The sequence below is a fragment of the Protopterus annectens genome, chromosome 1.part1 (assembly GCF_019279795.1).
Source record: "Protopterus annectens isolate FY-2018-M chromosome 1.part1, PAN1.0, whole genome shotgun sequence".
NCBI lineage: Eukaryota > Metazoa > Chordata > Ceratodontiformes > Protopteridae > Protopterus > Protopterus annectens.
This window is the reverse complement of record NC_056726.1, coordinates 1,526,182,664-1,526,207,157: the sequence shown is the minus strand read 5'-3', so window position 1 is coordinate 1,526,207,157 and position 24,494 is coordinate 1,526,182,664. Positions and strand designations below refer to the sequence as shown.

At 41.5% G+C, this 24,494-nt stretch overlaps 1 protein-coding gene across 1 annotated transcript in view; it reads right to left on the bottom strand.

Moving 5' to 3' along the window:
* The window catches only part of PACRG (parkin coregulated), a 1,708,327-nt gene extending 1,689,151 nt beyond the window's left edge, over positions 1 to 19,176 (bottom strand). The window contains exon 1 of the mRNA XM_044082855.1: positions 18,991 to 19,176. Within this exon, the coding sequence (XP_043938790.1) occupies positions 18,991 to 19,068 (78 nt within the window). The 5' untranslated portion in view covers positions 19,069 to 19,176. The remainder of the gene's footprint in view (positions 1 to 18,990) is intronic.
* Positions 19,177 to 24,494: the final 5,318 nt, after the last annotated feature.

Here is a 24,494-nt window from a genome sequence, read left to right as displayed (position 1 = left end):
TCTTGACATAGCTATAGAATGCTTTGTGGTTGTCTTTACAGTCAGTGGCGATTTTGTTTTCGTAACTAGCTTTGGAGGATTTTATGAGGGATCTCAGCTTCTTACTGAGGATGACCAGGGAGTTCCTCCAATCATGGGATTTTACTCTTTTTTGCAACAGTTTCTTTCTTCTGTTGTAGCGTATATTTATGGCAGAGGACCCCTAGATTAGCTTCCTTTTTTTGGAGGATAGCATCTTGGTTTTGTTAGGGATTGCATGATCCTTGCACTCGTGTAAGTGCTTATAAAGTGCATTTGTGTAGGATTTAGCAGTCATACCTCTATTGTCCGTGAGCATGAGTGTCGTGAAGTTTGCCACTTCTGTCTTAAGAAGCGTGAAGTTGGCTTTGGAGACGTTTCCCTAATGGGGGGGTGGAGGAGGGATGTGGATGTCTAAGGTGATTAGCTTGTGGTCGGATCTGACCAACGAGGAATTGACCTCTGGTGTGGAGCACTGGTTGTCCATGTTGGTAATAACCAGGTCTAGGATACCGCTGCCCTTGGTGGGGGTGTGGATAAGTTGATCCAAGGCACTGGAATTTATGAATTCCAGAAAATGTTGAGCACAAGAGTTGGTACATAAGTAGTTTTCTCAGTTAATGGTGGGGTAGTTGAAATCACCCATTATTAGGGTGTTAGGCTGTATCATAATATTTTCCAGTGTATCAAGAAATGAGGAGTGGGAATCCTGGTGCATGGTGGGGGATCTGTAGCAAGCTACAATTTGGATTGTGGTCTTGCCCAGAGTTAGTTGCACTTAGATAATCTCGGATGCATTATGCTGAGCAACTAGCCTGGAGATGTGGATATCCTTAATGAATATGGACACGTCTCCACCTTTAGTGTTTCGGTCCAGGTTAGGTGGCCGAAAGGTGTGGTATGAATTATAGCCTGGTAAAGCAGGGGTACTCTCCGGAGCCTTGAACCAGGTCTCTGTCACTGCACAGATGTCGATGTTCTCCATTTTAAGGAGTGCCTCGAGTGAGTGCATTTTGAGGTTTAGACTTCTAGCATTGAGTAGCAATACCCTCAGATTCTTCTTGCTTGTACCTGTTACGGTGGTGAATTTGTCATTTGAACCTTCCCTAAAAAAGGCACTATAGGGGTGGCTAGAGCCTTAGCCAGTATCCAGAAACCCAGGGGTGACAGGTGCAGGCCATCTCTGGCAAAGCATCATGGTTTGTCGATCATGTTATCCCAGGCAGACAGATACTGGATCCCCTTAGAATGACACCAGAAGCTTAGCCAACTGTTGAAGTCAATCATTTTGTCCTTGTACTGTGGTATCATTATGGGTGATGGCAGGATGCTACTCAGGGCTAGGGTCATACCTGCCTGGGCTACAAGATCAGACAGCTCCTCCAGGTCTCTTTTCATGTAGTCCAGTGAGGTACGTCTCAGGTCATTCACACCAACATGGACAATGACAGAGTCATATTTGTACTTGTTGTGGAGTGACCTGAGTGCATGCATTATGTGGCGGATCCTGGCACCTGACAGGCATCTGACAGTAACTTTCTCCTTGTTTAGCCTGGTGAGTGGAACATCAGTGTGCCTGACTATAGAGTCACCTATGACTAGAGTGCTGGGTATGTTGTTATGCCTTATGGGCTGTGGTTGAGTGCCATCCTCCTGTCTGTCCTAACATATATTAATTGGAGGAGCAGAGGTCCCATGTCCACATACTTCCCACTAGTTAGTGACATACAGCTTCACGGCATCCCACTGCTTTATCAGAAATACAAAACAGATATGTTGGTCAGGCAACAGTACATCTCACAAATATCTGGACATAACATCACACTAGGGTAAATACACTGAACTGCTAGGCATGTCACCAAGCACTGTCTAAACTACAGGCAGACTACCACAACAGTAACCCAATTTTCCTATGGGGAATACACATGTAATTGCAAATATAGCAGGCACTACAGGCATGTAACAGCACAGAGTAACAGAAACCAGTGTGAAAATGCATAGCCACAACCAATCTCAACACAGTCACAGTCACATAATGCTAAGCCTAATTAAAAGTACAGTATATGGACTGTGTGAACAAAACCCATCATATTTGCCACTCACACACTAACCCTACATACACTGGCCCAATTCACAGTCTGGCCCTACAAACATATGAGCTGATAGGGTACCAGAAATTGGAGTAGCATGTAATGTCAGATAGAACAGGACTAAGAATACTGACATCTACCTTAGTCTGTACACAGGCCAAATAACATATTCACAGTACACTGCTGCACAATACTGACACTCAGTCTGTCAACAATTACCAGAAGTACAAGACTGCACTACTGTACAGACTATAACAGAATGTCCAGGTTTTGTACTCAAATATAAGGCCTCCTATACATAACATGACTAGCAGTCTGATACATCAGTGGCTTGATATCAGGAATGATGTCAGTAAATAATGATACTTTGTACATATCCACCTCTTACTGCATGCCATATGGACAAAGGGTGACAGATTTGGGGGACAGAGGCACAAACACAGGGCCTATATTGACATAGTGCTGTTATAAACTGTGAAAATTGCTGGTGCAACAGGGTTTGTTGTAATATATCTCTTCTGAGGGATATGAAGTCACTAACACACATTGATGTTACCATTTACTGACTGCAATCATCATAGTATGCTACTGCATTTATAAAGACATAAAATGTGTGAGTAACACACAAAATCTAAGACTCCAAACTCTGGCCAGTCTGCAGATACCCCTACAGGTGAGAGTTTTCTCAATCACATAACACTGTGATGCCAGACTTTAAATCATGCAGAACAACCATATCCACACAAACCCTGTTAAACCAACATTACTTCAAATGTAGAACAGCAATACTTCCATTCTGTCCCCATGGCTGGAACATCCCCCTCCAGTTTGTTGGCCTGTCTCTACAGTGTTTGTTGTAAGAGGCATTTCTAACTACCCTCTGTGATGCTGTTTGTCAGACACCCACATGACGTTCTGCTCACAGTGAAGGAAAAGGGCCAACACCCACAAGATGTGCTTAGTTATAGGAGTGTGTTTCCATGCAATGGGCTATAGGAATGATACCACAGCTGTTCCACATGCAATTAGCAAGTGAGGGACTCCCAATTTGTGCACAGCCCATCAGCTGATCATGAGCATTACCTACAAAAGTCAAGTTGCTGCCTATGCAAAACACATGCATTTTTCTACATTTACCAAAGAGGAAAAGGAAGAGAGAGAGAGAGAGAGAGACAGAGAGAGACAGAGAGAGACAGAGAAAGAAAGAAAGAAAGAGCCAAGCATGTTTGTGTATGATCCATGGGTGGAGAGTGGTCTCTGAGTATTATAAGGATTGCCCATATTGTTCACTAATCCATACTGTCACATAGTCATTGCACATGGCAGTAGACATTTATGGCTGTGGATTGTTTACACCAACCTCTACCGTGTTTGACAACTGTTGGCCTTGTAATGTGGACATCGGGACATATAGGTCCTCAATATAATAATGTAGTAAAACCCACTCCACAATGGATCCTGTTATTACACAATCACACCAGAACCTCACACAGGATACTGATGACACACAAACACACACACACACACACACACACACACACACACACACACACACTTGCCAGTACTGAGTTTCGAACCCCTACCTAGCTATGTATTGCTACTACAGTGTTAAGCATGTATCAAATGCACCACAGAACTTATATGTTGGAGAGCTGTCCAAAGGTATCTTTGAAGGAGAGTGACATCAGCAACAGTGCTGAAAAAGGAGTAAGGTAAGTGAAGTAAGTGTGAATGTCCACAAAAGCAGGTGTCAAAGATGCACACACTCTCTCACGCAAACACACACATTTTCACAGTTGCCAGGACCATGATTAGAATGCCTACCTAACTAGTTTACTACACTATAGTATTACACAGTTATCACAAGCGCCATGGAGCTTATATGTTGGAGAGCTGTCCAAAGGTATCATTGAAGGTGAGTGACATCAGCAACAGTGCTAAAGGATGGGTAAAGGAAGTTTAGTAAATGTGAATGCCCACAAAATCAGGTGTCACCAAAAACACATACACTCCCCCCCCACACACACACACACACACACACACACACACACACACACACACATTTTCACAGTCGCCAGGACCAGGATTAGAACTCCTACCTAACTACTTTGCTACACTACAGTATTACAGTTATTGCACGTGCCACAGAGCTTATAGGCTGACCTTGGCCAATGGGTTATTTCAAGGTGACTGATATCAGCAGGAGTGCTAAAGTATGGCAATGGAAGGTGTAGTGAGTGTGAATGGCCTCAAAATCATTCATCGCCAAACACACACACTCACACAAACACAGTTTAACAGTTGCTATATCTGGGATTAGAACTCCTACATAACTAGTTTGCTACACTACAGTATTGTCGCGAGCACCACAGAGCTTTTAGGGCTGAGACTTGGCCAAAGGGTCATTTCAAGGTGACTGACATCAGCAGGAATGCTAAAGTAGGGCAATGGGAGGTGTAATGAGTGGGAATGGCCTCAAAATCATTCATCTCCAAACACACACACACACACACACACACACACACACACACACACACACACACACACACACACACACACATACACCTTTACATTTGACAGGACTGAGTTTACAAATGCTACATGAATACTTATTTGTACTATCGTGTTACACAGTTATCACAAGCACCACAGACACTATAGGGCTGAGGGCTACCAAAAGGAATGTCTACAGTGATTGACATCAACACATCATGTGATATCGGCCAATTAGATGTGTAGTGGGTGGGACAGGCCTCATAATGGAATTTTTTCGGTCACTGTCTAGATGTGTAGTGGGTGGGACAGGTCTCATAATGGAATTCTTTCGGTCACTGTCTGGTCACTGTCTGTCTCTCTCTTCCCCACATCTGTGTGTGTGTATGATTGACATATTATAGTCTGTTGGCCTTAGATATGTGTGAGTATTCCTATCTAATGTGTATGTGAAGCAGAAATGGTGTACAATTTGGTGTGTGTGCACAGACATCTGCAAATGACAGATATGTATAGTCCACTGTGTTGTCAGACATGGGCTTCATTTCTGTAAGCGTAGGAGCACGCCCAGTATGACCTTCTGTATTGAGTGTGTGAATCCATTCCAGATAGGGTTGTACTCCAGTCCAGGGTTTGGTGCTCTACACCTACAGCTAGCAAACTGTTTCTGCAGGATATCTGTAGATAGGTTGACAATATGGAATCACAATGGGTGAAAGATAGGGGATACTGTAACTATTGCTATCTGTGCTGCTTATGTTACATGTTGTTGTTAGCAGAGATATTCAGACATATGTACTGTTTTATACTGTGATGTATTATGTCATCAACTACTGACAGATATAATTATTTGCTCACAGTTATTTACCAGGAAATACAAGATGAATGAAGCTCAGTCTAGTATTGTGGGCTGCAGCCTACACATTCGTGCCATTCTGGAGGGGTAGCTACAGACACTTGCTGATGGGTCTGTGTAAATGGTCCAGCACCTTGGTAGTATGGTGGCTAAGGATCCACTTCTTGCACATATAATGACTTAACAGAATGGCCATATCCTGCTGTGGCCATACCTCTCAGCTGTACAGATTCACCCAGGTTACCCAAAGGCAGGACTCATAGATCTGGTCAGTTCCCCTTCACATTGTGGTTTACGAGCAGGTTTGTAGCCACCCATTAATGGGTTTGCAGGCAGGGGTAGTATGGGCACACAGAGTTTCAGACTTCACACACTCCATAATGTCCATGCGTCTACACCCCCCTCTGTTATTCTATCCTCTTCCTAACATTATGCAAGTGGTATCTGAGAAGTATCCCTATAGCTGGCCCTTCATCCCAATGGTATTTATGGACTGGTCCACAGTTCTTGCAGTAGGACATGGGGGGGCATGCTACTGGAATTTGCCAACATGGCCTTGCATTTGTGTTCTGTTAACTGTGTTAGGTTGTTAGTTAGGATCCCATGAGCTACCATACATTGGCACTATGGGTGAGGCACAGGCCTTTGACAGAAGACTGTAGGCCATTTGGTAGTGATGCAGGTCATCTGTAGCAGGCCAGTGAATTCTGTCACTCCTACATTCCCAGGCTGCGAGCCAGTGGATTCCCCTGGGGTGACAGGGTAATTGTGTGAGGTGCTACTGGCAATACTTCCTGTTCATATTGATCCATTGGTCTGGATGCAGGCAGGGTGTCGCTTACAGCTAGGGACACACCTGCATAGGACATCTCTTCAGCATGCTGCATTCTGTGGGTATTCCCATACAGAAGTGGGGTCATACTGTACTCATTCCCAACACCAAGGATATGACCTGTGATAAACCTGTGGTTGATGGTGGGGTGAGCTGTGTGCATGTGTGATATGGAAGCTACTTACAGCTGATTCACAGATGTACCCGGGACACTCCCCTTATGCTGCCTTGTGCGTGGACATAGGCAGTCTCTCATTACTTCATAACTGTGCCTTTTGTAATCTGCAAGTGATTGGCCAGACTACACCAGTATTCCATACTACATGGACAACTAATGTGCTGCTAACCTGAATGCACAATTCCAAAGTTGTGTGCAGTTGACAGTTACATTATATGCACTCTGTCTAGGGTACATCCACCTGTGTACTGTGTGTATGTATGGGCCCACATTCATGGCATGCCCATCTTTCAGACGGTGACAGATATTGACATCTGGACAGTGAGTATGGATGACTGCTGACATGGGCATTGCTGAAAAGCATTGTGTTTGCCACTGTGGTTGTTGGAACATAGCCCTCTCAACCACAGTACTGCCCATAGGCCACCGAGACACAACCCTCCATGCCTACATGCTGATCACTTCCAGGCAATATTGAACACACAAAATCCTAACTAACAGACCCCTGCATATTGTACACATGCAACAATCTATCCTGTAGATTGGGCCAGCTCAGGCAATCTGTGCTCCACTGATATTACTCCTCACACTTACATGTTACTGCATTTCTACATAGGATTGTGGGTATTGTATTTCAAGTACTCTGTTGGCTTCAATTTCATATTGTATTCTGACCTATCATGCAGACTGGAGGCATATCAGTAGAGTACAGATCTTAGGTTTTATTGACCTACATTTCAGTTTCAGACTTCTTACTCTTCAGAACTAACATACAACTTGCAGACCTATTGTAGTCTGTCTGTGAAGGTCTGATGGGGGGCTGTTCACCATTGCCATCATTTGGAGGCCTTAGCCCATAGGTTCATAGATTAGTACTAAGCTAACTGCCCTTGCGAGCCATTTTAAGCCTAGCCAATTATCCCTTGTGAGACTCAAACCCTGCACCTTGTGTTTGTAAGGCAAACACCTTAACCATTAGGTCACCCTCCCAACCCTTTCTTTATGGTCATCTACATCTGTCCTGCTGGCTGAGGCTAGTGGTGGGTATGTGAGTCTCACTGACATGCATGTGTGTATCCTATGGACACCCACAGGTATTTGGGCCACCACATGTACTGCAGTGGGATTTGTCACCTTGTCTAGTACTGCCTAGTATGTTGACACCAGTATTTGTTATGGATTTCATGCTGCCCATATAGGTGTCCACTATCTGCTGCCATCAAATTCAGCCATCCGATTCCCTTGCATGCTCGCATCCATACCATAGATACAACTATCAGAACATACTACTCCATTCAGTAATTGATAGGAAGAGTGACTTGTGGTTGGGTGAGTATAGAGGATGATGCTGGAGGGCTGACTATGTTGGATGCACATAGTACACTCCCTATACATGGTAAAGCACAGGTAGTGTCATGTTTGGCACGCCTATTACTGTATGTATGAGTCAGAGAGAGGTGTCATTCCCTGGGTCCCTAGCGTGTCAGTGTATGTGCTATGTATTGCCTTTTTGCCAAGACCTGGGTATACTGGGCATGCCTCCTTCTACCTACATGGGCATGCTCAGGTAGTTCTTCCTCCGAGTCACTCTGTGCCTGTGATGGCCTTGGCAATGGTGGGGGGCTGTGTGGCCTTGCCCCGTGCTGTTCCTGCTGCAGCTGTTTCCGCAGAATCATATTGTGTAGCATGGCACATACTATGAACATTTGTGTATATGTAGGTGGAGAGTACTGCAAGGCTCCACCGGATATGTCCAAGCAGTAGAACTGTGACTTGAACATCTCAAACGCACGCCCTATAAGAATTTTGGTTTGTGCGTGTGCCTCATTATGGAGTTCTTGTTCAAGTGTGTGTGCATTTCTGAGGGGTGTCATCAGTCATGGCTCCAGTGCGTAGCCAGCATCCCCCACTAGGTGGCCATATGGGATGTCCCCACTGGCAAATGACTTGTTATGTCATATGCCCAATGTGGGAGTCGTGATATCTTCCAGGGCTGCCAGCACACACATTTAAGATAATGCCCTGGGCATCGCACACGACCTGGCAGTTGATGGAGGGGAAGCTCTTGCGGTTTATGTAGACCCTACCCCGCTCACTGGGTGATGCTTTGATGTGTATGTGCATCCAGTCTATAGCACCCACTACGTCAGGGTATCCTGCTATTTGGTGGAAGAGATGCATATTGCTGGTCAACGCCTCACGGGTGTTGAGGAAATATATGTGCTCACTGGCATGTACTGACATGGCATCTAGGAACTGGTGGAGTACCCTGGATGCTGATGCCTGTGAGATCCCCATGATATCCCCAGTTGCCCTTTGGAAGGTACATGTGGCTAGTATTCTTAAGCCTACATATACGTTGGTATCCACTGGGATGGTTTCCCCTCTGTTGGTTCTGTGTGTGAGGTAGGGCCGGCACAGCTCAACAATTTGCTGTAGAATGTCCCTGTCCATGCTATAGTGCTCCACCATCTCCAGCTCATGTAGCCCCTGGTAGGTTACCCTGGCTCTGTACACTCTTCTCCTCCTCCTCACTGTGGGATGGTCATCAGCAGTCACATCCTCACCACCCTCAGCCTCTTGCACATATTGATGTATGAGAGCGACAGCAGCCCCTAACATTTTGTTAGATTTGTCAGGTAAAAGTTCCCCATCTGTGTACACCGGTGGTGTAGAGCTTGTGGGAAAAAACAGACTGAAAGGTGTTTGCATAGTTTATAGTAGTGTGCTGGGCTGCTGCCTGTATAATTGACTGATTCTGATACATTTCACCTGCCAGCTATGCTAGTTTTCCTTGATTGCCTTCCTACTGCTGTTTTCCCTTCCCATTGCCTTCCTGTTTAAGCCCCAAGGCACGCCACACATACCCAGTGCTCAGATGTGAACAGTGCTGCTAGTTCCTGTTTTTTTTTTGTTTGTTTGTTTAAAACCTGATGTGCACCACGCACACCCGTTTAAGCAGGGAAAACAGTGTTCAACAATATGAGACACATCTCCTTTCATAGCTTTGCTTAGCTAAGGGCAAACACAGGCCACAGAGCTCCAATACGCTTACAGCATGCATGAAACACCCCCTTATGAGGTCATCCACCTCTTATACAGTGGTGTTGCTGCACCTACATGGTTGGGTGCAAGCTACCACTGAGAGGAAATCTGTGATTCAGTATCAATCCCATCATTTACATAAACCAGAATGCTAATTCATAGTTACTACACTCGCACTGAGCCTTCCCTCTTAGCAACCACTATTCCCTGGTATTGTTGTCTTATGCATGCCATTGACTATTATGGCAAAATGCTGATTTTTGGGTATAAAAGTTTATTTCTCCCATTTTTTTCTTATTTTCGTGGTGATCCCGTTTGCTCATCGCTGCCCTACTCTTAAATGGCCGAGATCGGCCAAATAAAATAAATAAACTTGTTTTTTATAAAATTGCAACTATTTATCATGCCAATGGCCATATATTTTGCTGTTGGCATACCTACTATATTGAATACATGCTTCTTTCTTTTGAGCTGTCATGCCTCCATTTTGTAATTTGCAGAAATGTATTTGGTTAGTAACCGAATGCATTTCTGCAGGTTACACTATTCCTGCACAGATGTCTGACTGCTTCCTGGATCACTAATTCACCTCATTTGCATGGTTTTCACCAGCAAATATATGCCTCCTTCTACCTACATGGGCATGCTCAGGTAGTTCCTCCTCCGAGGCAGTGGTGTCCGTGCAGGAATAGTGTAGGAGCACTCGTGCATGTCCCAGGCGCTCGATCCTGGATCACTTCTAGGCCATATTGCATGCAGCAGCTCTTGCACTACTCTTGCACTCCGTGCACAGCTTGCTGAATCCAGGGGATTATTTTTTCAAGAAGCAGCTCACTAAAAGCTTAGGGCCTTAATCATCTGCACTAACTGCCAAACCTTCATTTTCTGATAAATCACTGAGGATTACAGTCAGCCAATAATGCCAGTCACTAGGATTTCATAGCTCTTGATCAGAAAATGGATGTGGATACAAAACCTGTTTTTTTTCTGTTAACTTTATAAGTGAATTAGACTACTATGCTTGTTATCCGTCTCCAATACTACAGAAAGTACAGTTGTGTAAGTAAACTTACCATAACAACAGATGTTTTAATGATCACTGCTGCAGTAGCCTAAGCTATATGGGTTATATCACGACAAAGTTGTGCAAAGTAAAAAGACAAGTTTGGGCGCCAAGCTCTTCAGTGATTTCATGCCAACAGACACAGAGAGGGCCAAAAGTAATATGTTAGGGACAAGAAATAAGTATTCATATCCTGGTATAAACAACACACCAAAAGAAAAAAAAACATGGCTCTGGTAGAATGGGATGTGATCCTACCTGTAATAGTTTTATTGGGGTGAGTATAGTAAAAGGTAATAACCTGAGACAACCACTTGGAAACAATCTGTTTGTCACAGGTTGTCCTTTTTCTTACATTCACAAGAAAAGAACAATTGCTCCAAAGATTTGAAAGATTTACTTTTGCCAAGATAGTACCCAAGTTGTCTGTGGACATCAAAGGTATGGAATATCCTTTCTCCCTCATTTTTAGATTCAGGAAAGAAAATGGGAAGATGGACAGCTTGGCTTAAAATAAACTCAGACACTGCTATAGGCATAAAAGAATGATCAGTTCTCATAGAAACCCTTCCCTTGGGGAAAATGAAACAAGGTTAGCCAACCAAACCAGCTTGCAACTCAGATACTCTTCTCGTAGAGGTCAGAGTAATCAGCTAAACAGTTTTCCTTGTTAAGAACTTCAAGTCAACCAGATTATCTGGTTCAAATAGAGTAAGTGTTGGCTTCTCCATAACAAAATTAAGATCCAAAGGAGTGGCCACTGGTTTTCTTGATGGCCTCCTGTGTAAAACACCTTTCAAAAACATTTTGGCATGATAATGCATTGAAAGAGGAGGATCCACAGGCAGATATGCTAAAATGGCTGATAAATAACCTTGATGGAGGAGTAATTGATGGAGGAGTAAGAAAGACCATACGATAGTAACACACACACACACACAAATATTGTAATATTAGAGAACTAGCTCTTAATGGGTGTTGGTTATGTTATTGGTACCAACTAGAAAACCTTTTCCATTTGTTAATGTATGATTTTCTAGTAGCAGGCTATCCTGTTTCTATTAGTACCGGTTGCACACCGTTAGCAAACAAGTACCTAAATGACATTAAGACCCTATCATTCAGTAAACTGAAGTTAATTGTGTTTGGGGTACATAAAATATCCCTGTTCTTTTGTGAGTAGATATAATCTGTGAAGAAAATTGTGGTAATTAACCCTGGCCGCTTCCAAAAGAAAGAAAAAACACTAATGGTTGGGCCAGAAGGAAGTCACCACAAGGACTTTGGAAATTCCTTCTGAATCTGAAGTACCTTGAACATCAATTGAAAGGGTGGAAAAGCACACAGAAACATTCCTGTCTGAGGAAGGGAAAATGCATCCGTTTTCAAGGCCTTCTTACACAGAATCCTGGGGCAGACTCTTGCCAGTTGAATTATTTGAACAAGAGGCAAAAAGGTCTACTTCAGGTGCTCCCCACAGATGGGTCAAATCTTGGAAGACACCCCCCCCCCCAATCTAGTTTCCATTTGATAGAGTCTGCTCTTGTCCTGCTCAGCTTCTGATGGAATCTAGGATATATGCAGAGAGAGATTGTGTTGTAAAACTATATGCCAACCCAACATGGCTAATCTGCAAAGGAGGTACAACTTGGTTTCCACTTGCTTGTTGATTTACCACTTCACTGTGGTGAAGTCTGGAACAACTTGAAGAGGTCCAAGGGATCAAAGATGATTCAGAGAGTTGAGGAGTGCCTTGATCAGGAAACTACTCAACAAGCAAAGTCCAAGGCATCGGAAGCGGACTGCTTTGGAGTAACAGGAATATGGGGAGACCTGGGAAATTTGCTGTCTCCAACAAGTAATTTCTCTCCTGTCAAACCCCAGCACTGGAATTTGAAAACACAAAGGATGCTGGTGCTTGGACCAAAGACACTTCAGATACCATGGTATTCTTCTCATGAAGAGTTTTCCCAGGGGTGTCATGAGAATCATAGATGTCATGTGACCCAAAATCCTGAGGAATTCCCTCTCAGTAACTGAAGATGGAGTGGGAAACCTTAGATATAGACCTAGCTATATTTCTATTTTTTTTTCCCGTGGAAGAAAAGGTCTTTGAAACAAGGTGACTAACTGACACCCCAGGAACACAGTCCTGTATGAGGAGTCAAGAAAAAGACTTTTGAATGTTCTCTTAGAATCCCAGTTTGTGTAAGAGATCTCTCACCCAAGTGAGAGATTCCTGACACATTGAAAAAAGACTTTGCAAAGGTAAAGAAGTTGTCCAAATATCGTAAAATACAGATACATTGTAGCCTGCAATGAACTATAACTGAAGTTGGACACTTTGTGAACACTCTTGGGGCAGTGGATAGTCCAAAGGGTAAGTCAGCCAACTGATAATATGTTCCTGGTGCACAAAATGTTAAGAAATGCATGAAGTTTGGATGAATAGGGATGTGATGATGAGAATTTTTTAAATCTAGTGTTACCAGAAAACTTAAATGAAGAAGAAGAGGTAACAGATTGTGAACTGACAGCAATTTGAACTTGGACACTATAACAAACAGGTTTAGGAAAGAAATATCCAGAACTAGTCTCCAAGCATCTTCTTTCTTTGGTACTAAAGACATCCTTGAATAAAATCCTTGCCCAACCTGGGAAGGAGGAACTGGCTCTATCACTCCCTGAGACAGTACGTGTAGAAGGATAGGCAGAAAAAGACGAGTCTGGTCTGGTGGTTGAGGGCTTACCCCTAGAGAGAAAAGAATTCATCCCATTGCAATATGCAACCATGATGACTGATCTTCGGTACCCATTTGCCTGAAACTATCAGTCGCCAAAGAGAAAAGTGGATAGTCATACTTTCTGGAAGGGAGAAAGAAATGCTAGTGTGGGAGGGGGGAAATAGTTCCTTAAATAGTTATTCTGACTTGTTGGACTGTTCTTGGTTTTGGGGGTGGTCCCGATTTTTTTTTTTATCCCAGTCAATATTTCTTTTTCTGTTTTTTGCTAAAATTAGATGAAGGGTTAGAGAATCGCTAAGAAAATATGGAAAAGGATGCCTGACAAATCCTTAGAGATTCCTGGTATCAACTTACCAATTTTGTCACACTTTCTAATATCCTCTGCAGCAAAAGAACAATAAACTAAATCTCTATTTAAAGGAGCATTTAAAATCTCATTTTTCACATCATCTGGGAGGTTCTGAGTATGCAGCCAGGCAAACCTCCTCAAAACAGTAGCAGTGGCCATAGCCTGGAAGAAGTACCAACTGAGTTGTACACACTGTAACCCAATGTGCTGTGACCTAAGAAACAAAATTATGTACAGCACATTTTTCCTCAAAAGAAGATACTGCAGACAAAACATTCATCATACTTTCACAATTAGAACAGACTTTAGTGTATGAGCCTGACAATTCAAAATTCTGAAGGTCAAAGTTGGAAGCATATTTATTTTCCCCATACTTATCAATAATCTTCCCATCCTTGTCAGAAAAAGAAGGATTGAAATTAACCAACTGTTCAGCTGCAGTCAGAGACGGATCATGGTCAAATGGGGCCCTAGGAAGAGTAATGGATTAGACCCCACCCCCTGCAGTCCCTCCCCCAGCCATACCAAAGTCCCATTATTTGGCTATTTCTCCCTGTTACCATAAACACTGTTCAAACCTGTCAGTCTGCATATCATTTTCTTCTTCTTTACTTCTAAAATGATTCAAGATATTTAAAATTTTTATTTCAAGGCCGTCAGGCTGGCAACTCGGCACTGTAAAAATCCACTGCCAATCATTAGCAGATGGGAGTTCTGCTGTAGCGACCCCTAACCAGGAAAAGCCGAAATACTTTTTTATTTCAAATTTTATAGTACAAACACTCATAGCGATTTGCTAAACAAAACAATACAATCTTACAGCAAAAACAGACTTAGCATGAACAGCAAGTTTCTCTGCCCTTGAAACTAATTTAATCGAAATGGCATTCATAGGTTCATAGGTTGGTACTAGGCTATCGGCCCTAGGGCCTATACAAGCCTAGCCATAACAATTTCCTGGATATTTCTTCCCACAATATTTACTTCCCTGGACCCCTGTCTAGCAGGGCGACTGACATGATCCCCAGGGTGAATTTCCTATCTCCCATCCAATCACCAAGCTTCCTATTGAAGAGGGCCAAAGAGGCGCTCTGCTTGACATGTGTGGGCAGTCTATTCCAGAGTATGGGGAGTCTCGGGGTCAGGAACCTATCCTTCCAGCACTGAAACTCATATTCAAAGAAAATTAATCTGGGGATTAAGTTTACCTTTGAGCTATTTTCAAACCATAGCACCCTTTTACACATTTTTAGGACCATGCATACATACATGTATTCTTTGATGAACCATCCTGATTGTATTAAATTATATTATTTGTAAAATATAGCACAATTTGTTAGAGTGTATTCTCAATTTGTAGTTTGAACATTTTTCCAGCAAGCAATGAAACAAATATATGAACAAATAATGATAAACTACCCATTACAGAACATTTCATCCACAAAAGACCATTCAAATCTCTGTCATTACAATCCACTAATATCAGTCAGTATACACGATCTCTACAAAATTAAACATCATCTGAATAATTTCACATTAAAGAGATGTATAACTAGTGAATAGGTTGCTGCTGGCAAACAACTTTGCATTTCAGTGTTTCATGAACAAATTCAGCACCAGCTGCTCTTGAAAAATAACTGGTAAGCTTGTAATATTGCAATAAGAAATGGTTGTCGAACCAGCAACAGGTTTATAATTAGGCATCTCATCCAAAGGAGTGTAGCACCCCATCCTCCTTTAAAGGGGGCACTGCAATATCAGCACTCTGTCTACAATAGTGTGGGAGTAGAACCGACATTCTTCTGCACCAAAGGCAAGTGTGCCATCGGTTATGCTAAAACCACTGCTTTTAAAATTTATAGCGCAAACACTGATGATGGTCATTTGCTAAACAAAACAGTTACACATTGAAAATAGACTTACAATGATCAAAAATAAACTTCAATTTCCCTGAAACTCAACATTCCTTGAAAATGCACATAAAGTCAACATTCTTTGAAAATGCACAGAAAGTCAACATTCTTTGAAAATGCACAGAAACTCAGCATTCTTTAAAAAATGTACAAAAACCAAGCATTCTTTGACAATGCACAGAAATTCAGGATTCTTTGAAAGTGCATATAAGCTCAACAGTCTTTGAAAATGCACTTGCTGGTGACAATTTGGAAGTTGATGTAGAGGATTCAGACTCTAGAGTCCTGTTTTCAAGGTAGAGGGCTTGACTCTACATGAGTTGGTCAACCTGCCATCACTAACTGGGGCATTTTACACACACACACGCATTCACACACACACACGCACACACACACATGCACACAAACACACACATATGCGCACGCACACACACACACACACACACACACACACACACACACACACACACACACACACACACACACACATGCATGTACACACGCATGCGTGCCCACACATGAGTGCACACACACATGCATGGGCACGCACATGCACAAACGCTCACACGTGTGCACACACATGTGCAAGCACCCTTACCTCTGTGTCAACCCATTCTCCGCGTTTGGAATGGCAACAGCAACACTTGTCTTGTAAAAATCTGCACTCCATAATCCACACTCCATTCTAATGTTTAAATGTGTGTGCATCATCCTAAAGACACATGTACAGATGCTACTAAGGACACACTCTGCGTGTGTACGTCCTTAAAGAAGAAATGTAAAGCATGCAGAGTGCATTCTTAAAGAAATTTAAGTTTTGTGGCAGTCCATGGTCAGTGGGTACTCAAGCCAGCATGTTCTAGGCAACTGCCTAGGTTACTTAGTGCTGGATATGGCTCTGGCTGCAGTTGTATTAATTAAAGCTACAGTCGCTGGGTCAGGTTTGGGGATGAGTGCATAAAAACTGAAAGACTGAGGAACTATATACATTCTGTCTTTTTAGGGACAGCAAGCTATCAGGAAAATTACAGGCAGTGACACACACACCATCCAGAGCTTACAGAAATGGAAAAATGGGTGTGGGTTATGGAAATTCCTTCTGTAGCTGTTCATAGTATTTTCTAAGCAACTGAGAAACCTCAGTGTTTTCCCACTGAACCCACTGGCACATTCTGGAAATACTCTCAGAGAAAGATAAATCCTTACAAGGAGAATCAGAAACTGCACTCTTCTCTGCAACTGAATCAGACAGCTTAGGAGAAACCCTGTAACCTTCCCTTCATCTTCCTGTTCAGATTCATAATCTTGAATCTATTCAGGAAAAGAAGTATCTCTCCTTCTTTTACCTCAAACCACTTTATAAGGATCAATATCCTGGATTAAGCCCTGAGCCAAATCCAGTAGACTCCTGTCTAAGGAAATTTGAGGAGTAAATACATGCTTAGCTTTCTGTTTCTTTTTGACTGGAAAACTTGGGGCAACAGTAATATTATTAATGATAGCATCATCCCCAGGCATGTCCCAGCCTTGCCACTAAGGGGACCCCAAATCAGTTATTTTACATTATGAAGATTTGGGGTCTAAACTCTTGTGGTAGGAGAGGATAGCCTACACCCTTCTAAGTTGGGACTTGTTGGTTGAAGGCTCATTGTGTCTGTTACTCTTAAAGTGTCGTAGTTCTGGTTTAAACACTTGGGCTCCAAACCAATTACTTTACATTAGGAAGAGTCATGGTCTATACATTTGTGGCAGGAGAGAATAGCCTACATCCTTCTAAGCTGGAAGTTGATGGCTGAAGGCCTATTATGTCTGTTATTCTGAAGTGCCTTAGCTCTGATTTAAGCACTTGGGCTCCAAAACTAGTTGTTTCACATTAGAAAGGTTTGTGGTCTAGACTCTTGTGGCTAGAGAGTGTGGCCTACACCGTTTTATGCTGGGAATAGCTAGTAAATTGCTACTTTATTTAAACTGTTTTTTGCTGTTGTGACTGTGATTTTATGCACTTTGAATTTCTAATACTTCTGCATTTTATAGCACAGGCTAGATTCAGACTTGCTTGGTATCACTTGAACACTAAAAATAGCTCTTCACTGAGATATTGAAAGATCTGAGGCATCTATTGTTTCCAACTAACTATAAGTGCCTGCTTTTGCTTTCAATTTGTATTTGCATTCAACTGTCTGAACTGTTTTTTGCCACATTCTGCAATATGTTGTACTAGTTCACAGCCCAGTTCCAGGTTTATTGTTTCTGTGTCTGTTTTTGCAACTTCTGAGCACCAAAGTCAAGCCATCTTTACTGATGAAGGCATTCTGCACCCTTGTGGTAGGAAAGTGTTGTCTGGGTCCCATCTAATCAAAGGTGATTGGACTAGAGCTCGGAGAGAGCATCCTTATTGGCTAGTTTGAGTTAAAAGGGTTATTTCTTGTTTTGTTTAAGCCCTGTGTTTGCGCTTGTTTGCTTGTAGCACACCACTGTGCACTGCCAGGGTGGTTATAGACACAAATGTTTTGCTTGAAAAAATTTCCCTTAGGATTATGTGATCCTCCAAAGGTTTTTTGTGGCCCTGTTCTACTGTCAGGTGGGACACCAAGCCTAGTCTCAGAGGTACCAACACACCTCTCATCCACTAGTCATTCCAAAGTGTCACCATTTTTCCTGACCACATAAATTTACCTAACACTATGTACAGACAATTTCCCTATTGCCCTAAAATCAACAAGTCTAGGGGAATTAATGCTAAATTTGAAGGGAAAAGTTATAGTACTATTCCTAAGTAATACCACCTGAGATTTACAAGATACAATAAATAAAAGTAGTCATCATCCCCCAACATTTTTCTCAACTTTAGTTCATAGGTATTTTCCTAGGCTTGTAGCATAGAAAACATCTGAACATCCTAGCCAAGTTTCCTAAATGCCACGGAGTACTTTCAGGTTAAGTGACTTTCTTAGTTATACAGCAAGCAAAGGTAGACTGAAGGAAACAGACTGGACTACACGAAGTCCCTCGTTAACAGCTCATAGCCATAATCATCTACGCTAACAACTGTACAAATAACCTGCACAAACAAAACCATCAAAGATCATTTCACACTGTAGTTTGGCTAAGAATAAATGCTTTATTTAAATGAGAAATATTTAGCACCACAGCACAACTCAGTAAGCACGGGGTACTGAATCAAATGTGGTACTCCATTCAATATCACTTAGTAGGCAGTTTTAGACATATTGCCACTTGCATGTCACTGGTGGCGAAGAGGGCATTTTCTGTTTCTAGGATACACCATCATTTTATACCCCAGGCATATCTTTACACATAACATAGACAACTTATAAAACGGCACCAATTTCACAAGGTGCGCTCACCTTCCTTGGAGACAAATTAAGTGCTAAACAGCAGTACTTACTGTGGAGTTTTTCATTCTAGACTGCACCGTGAAACCCGTTGTCATGTTCTTTCTTTTTGATTCTTCCAAAGGCTTCATGGAGTTTCAGGAGGTAGTACTTAACTTTAAACCTCGGCACTGGGTAGACCGCTCACTCGCCCTTCACCTACTCACCGGTATTTGCGACGCTTAGGGTTGCCATGGAGACACTGCCTTGGTAGCACAGTTTACTTCCGCTGCTTCCGCCGAGCGCAGATAAAGTCTGTATATGGCTTGGTATGTATTTGTTAATAAACTAAAAATAATGTGTTGCATTTAACACTGTTATGGATTTACGTAAAATGCCATAGGAGTTCTGCAGGCGTAACTGGTAAGCATGCCTCTCAAGAAATCTGGACAAAAAGCACAAAAAAATTGGGAGGGGCGCAAAGGCCTAGGGTTACCACCTGTCCCACTTTGCGAGGGACAGTCCCTCTTTGGACAGTTGTGTCCTGACAAAAAAATATTAAAAATGGCAAATGTCCTGAGATTGTAGGACATAATTATTCCCTATATTTTATGTAATAGTTGCATAAAACAGTTATTCTGTATCTAATATACCTAAATATTTTAAGAAACAGAATAAGCAACTCAAATGCTACAAGAATGAGCTTTTATTTAGGCAAAAAAATGAAGTTCTATCCCTTGTACTGACCGTGTGTATGTGTCGGTCTGTAAAATCTGATGTTTGTACTGAAAATGTCCCACTTTGGCCATTTGAAAAGGTGGCAACCCTACAAAGGCCTCAAAATAGGGACACTTCTTAAATATTACTCTTACAAACTTAGAACGTTGATAAAACAACAGGTTTTGCATTAGCATGAATTTTTTGAAGGTTATGAAATCAGAAACTCAAATGTGTGCCATTATTTTCTGACTTCAGTGATGTGCTTTCTTCTTCTTCTTTTGGCTTTTCCCCATAAGGCGTCGTCACAGTGGATCACCTTGTCTGCTCATGATTGGCAGTGGAGTTTTACAGTGTCAAGTTGCCAGCCCAGCACCCAACCTTCTATAGAAGGCACACACTCACACCTAGGGCCAATTTAGAGTGTCCAATCGACCTACAGCATGTCTTTGGAATGTGGGAGGAAACCAGAGCACCCGGAGGAAACCCACGCGACCACATGAAGGACATGCAGACTCTGCACAGAAGGCACCTCAGCTGAGGATTGAACCAGAGAACCTCTTGCTGTGAGGTAGTAATGCTAACTGCTGCACCACCACGGCCACCCAGTCTTCAGTGATGTGCCTGAAAACCACAAATTTATGTGAAGCAGACCAAAAGTATGAGGCAAAAATCTGGACATTCTTTGAATATCTGGACAGTTGAGATGTGTGCAGTGGTAAGCGTAAATAGGCCGTGAATGAAGTTACTCATACATATACTACTCTCTACCACGCTGGAAAGTTTACGTCAATGTTAGTTGTGTTTGTTTCAGTACCCTCTCCCCATGCTGTGCGGAAAGTGCTCTGGGGACACTGGACCACTGTGCAACTTTAAAGAGAATAAAATATGTAAGTTGTTAGTGTAATTGCTGTGCTGAAGGTTTAGATTTTTGAAACAGTTTTGGTGTGGTCTTCATAATTTTTTTTTTTTGGCAAATCATTAAGAACTGCAATTACTAAATAATGAAAAATATTTGACTTTCAGACTATCATTTCACTTAACTATCCAGATAGTTTTTTGGTCTGTATCTCATAAAGTTGTAGTTTTCTGGCATATCATTGAGAATTGAATTCAGAAAATAAGGAAAGACATTTGAATTTCAGACTTCATACCCTTCAGAAAAACCACGCTTATAACAAAACTTGTTATTCTGTCAGCTTTCTAAGTTTGTAAGAGCAATATTTAAAAATATCCTTATTTTTAGGCCTTTGTTCCCCAATTATTTATGGCTTTGTCCAGATTTCTAGTTAAGAGGTTAAGAAGTAAGGACTACATATCCTTCCTAAAATGTTAACACAAAGCCTGTTATTCTAGCAGCTCTCCAAGTTTATAAATAAAAGCATAGCTGTCAACCAATCATGAACAAATCTTAACAGAATCAGTGACAAATCCAGGCATAATCAGTAATACTTTTAAAATATTAGTACTATTAACTTGAGACATTGACAGAATAAAATAATGTGTATTAATATACATTTTTGAAGCTAAAGAAGTCTGAAATCCTAATTATTGTCATTATTTATTAAATGCAATTCATTATCTTTTCCCCAAAACTCACCAGTTTTAGGAGGGACAGAGTTAAAATTTAAGCCAAAATTAGGGATGTCCATGAAAATTAAGGACAACTGAGAGGTATGCAGTATTTAACATCTATACCAGATTTGGAGACTTTGTTTCTCCATTTGTCCAGAAATGTTGCACTAAGACATTGAGAGGTAAGTCCTTCAGTGAAATACACACAGAGAGATGGCAAGACATTTATTTGATTACTTAATTCTTTTATCGTGCATCAAATATTTTTTGTAATACTGGCAATTGGTTATAGGGTGTTGTCAGAAAATTCCATTTTATGCTCACAAACTCTTTTTACTGCCCTCAAACCACCTAGCAATTAAAAAATGAACACAGGTATCAAAATGTTTCCCCCCTTAATAAATGTACACATAATTTTTAGCATTTCCCTCCAAAATTACTAAAAATATTGTTTTTAGATTAGTGATCTTGTATATAAGCAAGTTATGTGTCTGCTGTTAGAAATATTACTTTAGACAGTTGTACACATAATGCAACTTGAAAAATCTGCAATGTTTCTGAGTGATGCAAAACAAAAAACAAATATACTAGCGTTGTTGCCTCACAGCAAGAGGTTCTCCCGTTCGATTCTTGGCTGGAGTGCGGGGAGTGCCTTCTGTGTGTAGTCTGCATGTCCTCCCCGCAGTTGGGTGGGTGTTCGAAAGTCATGCGTAAATGGGCGTGCCTTCGTTGAAGGTTGAACATGGAGCTGGCACCTCGGCGTTTGTGAAAATCTACTGCCAATCATTAGCAGACCGGAGTTACACTGTGGCAACCCCTAAGCGGGAAAAGCCAAAAGACAACAACAACAACAACTCTGAGTACAAGGAGTATGCCTAACTACTCCCTTGATTGGGTATAAAATAATAGTATTTATCATGTTTTCATTTAAGGAGAATGTGATAGACATTTACAAGTTAAACAAATGATATATTTCTTGTAATGCTATGTGTGTGGGATGGACTGGTGGTGGATGTTAAGAGGGTACTACCCCCCCACCCTAACAAACTGCATGGTGCCTGTGTGTGAGTGCCCAGCAATAGAATGGCATCCTATCTACAGCTGGTTTCTTTACCATGTACTTAACTGACAGCCTGGATTGTATTGGGCCTTTTGCTGTCCTACATGATATAAAATACATAAAACAAAGAATGAATAAAGCATTCTGCTCTTGCTGTTCATCTGCAGGTGCACTGTAGTCACAAATGGCAAATGTGGGGTAAAGTCTGAAGAAGAGATAGTTGTCATCTCACCCACTCATGGAAAGTGGAGTTTCTGCCAGTTATCTGCCCCTTCCCCAGTGATGGTGGCAGTGTTGTAAATGCATTGCAGACTGGCTACAAATTCAGCATGGGAGTAGGAGCTAACTGATGCTACGTGCAGTAATGAGCCTAATGACTGCAACTCCATGCAGTTAAGGTATAACACAGAAAAGTGTACAATACAGCACAGTTGTCATTGCATGTTGCTGTGCTCCTTATTTATACTTCCCTTCCAGCCTGCTAACAGGGTAGTAGTGGGTTTATTAAGCTGAGAAGGATTGCTGCAGCACTGAACAGCTGGTGCTGACATGGAATGAATGTAAAGAGGAAAAAAGAAACAAAGTTGAAATAAAGGCATAAATTGAATAAACAAGTGATAATACATTATAACAGTATAAGCATTATGATTATGTGTGTATCATTCAATGTTTACTTACCACTGATAACTTGAAAATTATTTTTGTAGTTATTCATTTGTTGCAAAGCAGTTCTTGAGTTTTTTTCTGTTTCTGACATTTCAAGTTACAGATCTACACTCTCATAAATTTCCTGTTACAGGCCTCCAAGTTGGCCAGAACTGTGAAGTACACTAATTGTATCTCTCCCACAGGAAAACAGGTAATTGATGAAAAAATCCAGTAAAACAAGTTCATTTGGTTTAAATTCAGTTCCCGACTGGAATTCATTAAAATAAATCTTACAGAACTAAAGATAAAGAAAAGAAAAAGGTAACGGGAACGTTATTCTGATCAAGGACTCGGCAGAGAGTCTGTGGGAAGCACACCTGAGTGGGATGCAGGTGCAAGTTATGTCTTCCAACACCTTTGAAAAGAAACTTTCTAAGGTACGCTCAGAGGTTGTTAAAGTAATTGGGACCCTAGAAGAGTACATCAAATCAAATGAGAAGAGAACAGAAAATATGCAAGAAAGACTGGATAATTACTCTGATTTATTGGTCAATCTGCAAAAGCAGAATAGGAAATTAAGGACAGGCTGGCAGAAAACAACATAATGCAAGAGGCACTTTCCAAAAAGTGACGGATTTGGAAAACAAAACGAGAAAATTTGAGATTCATACTCATCCCTGAAAATGTGGAAAGAACAGAATGTATAAGCTTAATGATGGGCAATATTAGCAACTGGACTGCTGTCCACAGCAAAACATACTAATAGAGGGCACATCATGTTTATGTCCCAAGAAATCTTTTAAGTAAGTAGTTGAGACTAACAAACATGAAGATACAAATAAACAAAAGAATATGCAGATATTCATCATACTGATCACTGATGCAGTAGCCACAGTTATAAAGGTAGATTTCTTTAGCTAACTACATCTGGAAGGTAGAAGGGGAAGAGTCCAAGAGCCCGTGGAGAATGGTCCTAGCAAAGCGTTGTCTTGACCTAGATAAGGAAACAACCTTATATTGCTTTGTAAAAGTATGTACAAAGGACAGCATAACACCTTCTAGAGTCCATCCCTTTCCATAAAGCCATAGATTAGGACAAGGCTCTGGTAGAGTGGGCATTGAATCTGCCTGGAATAGTTTGTTATGGTGAATATAACAAAAGGTAACAGAGTTAGTCTGATGTTTAGAAATAACCACAGAAAGGAGAACCAACAATGACCAGCACCAAACAGATCCACCACAGGACCAGCCAAAGTACAAACTGACTTTATTAACAAGAACATATTATATAAAAAAGCCCAACAACCTGAAAATGTATACAGTTGTGGATTATATACATTTTCAGGCCGTTGGGCTTTTTTGTATAATATTTTCTTGTTAATAATGTCTGTTTGTACTTTGGCCAGTCCTGTGGTGGATCTATTTGGTGTCTGACATTTAGAAATAGTCTGTTTTGACACAGGTTACCTTCTTATTACCTTCACAAGAAATGAATAATTGATCCAAAGATCAGAAAGATTTAGTTCTGTCAAGATCATACTTGAGTGGTCTGTGGACATGCAAGGTATGGAGTATCCT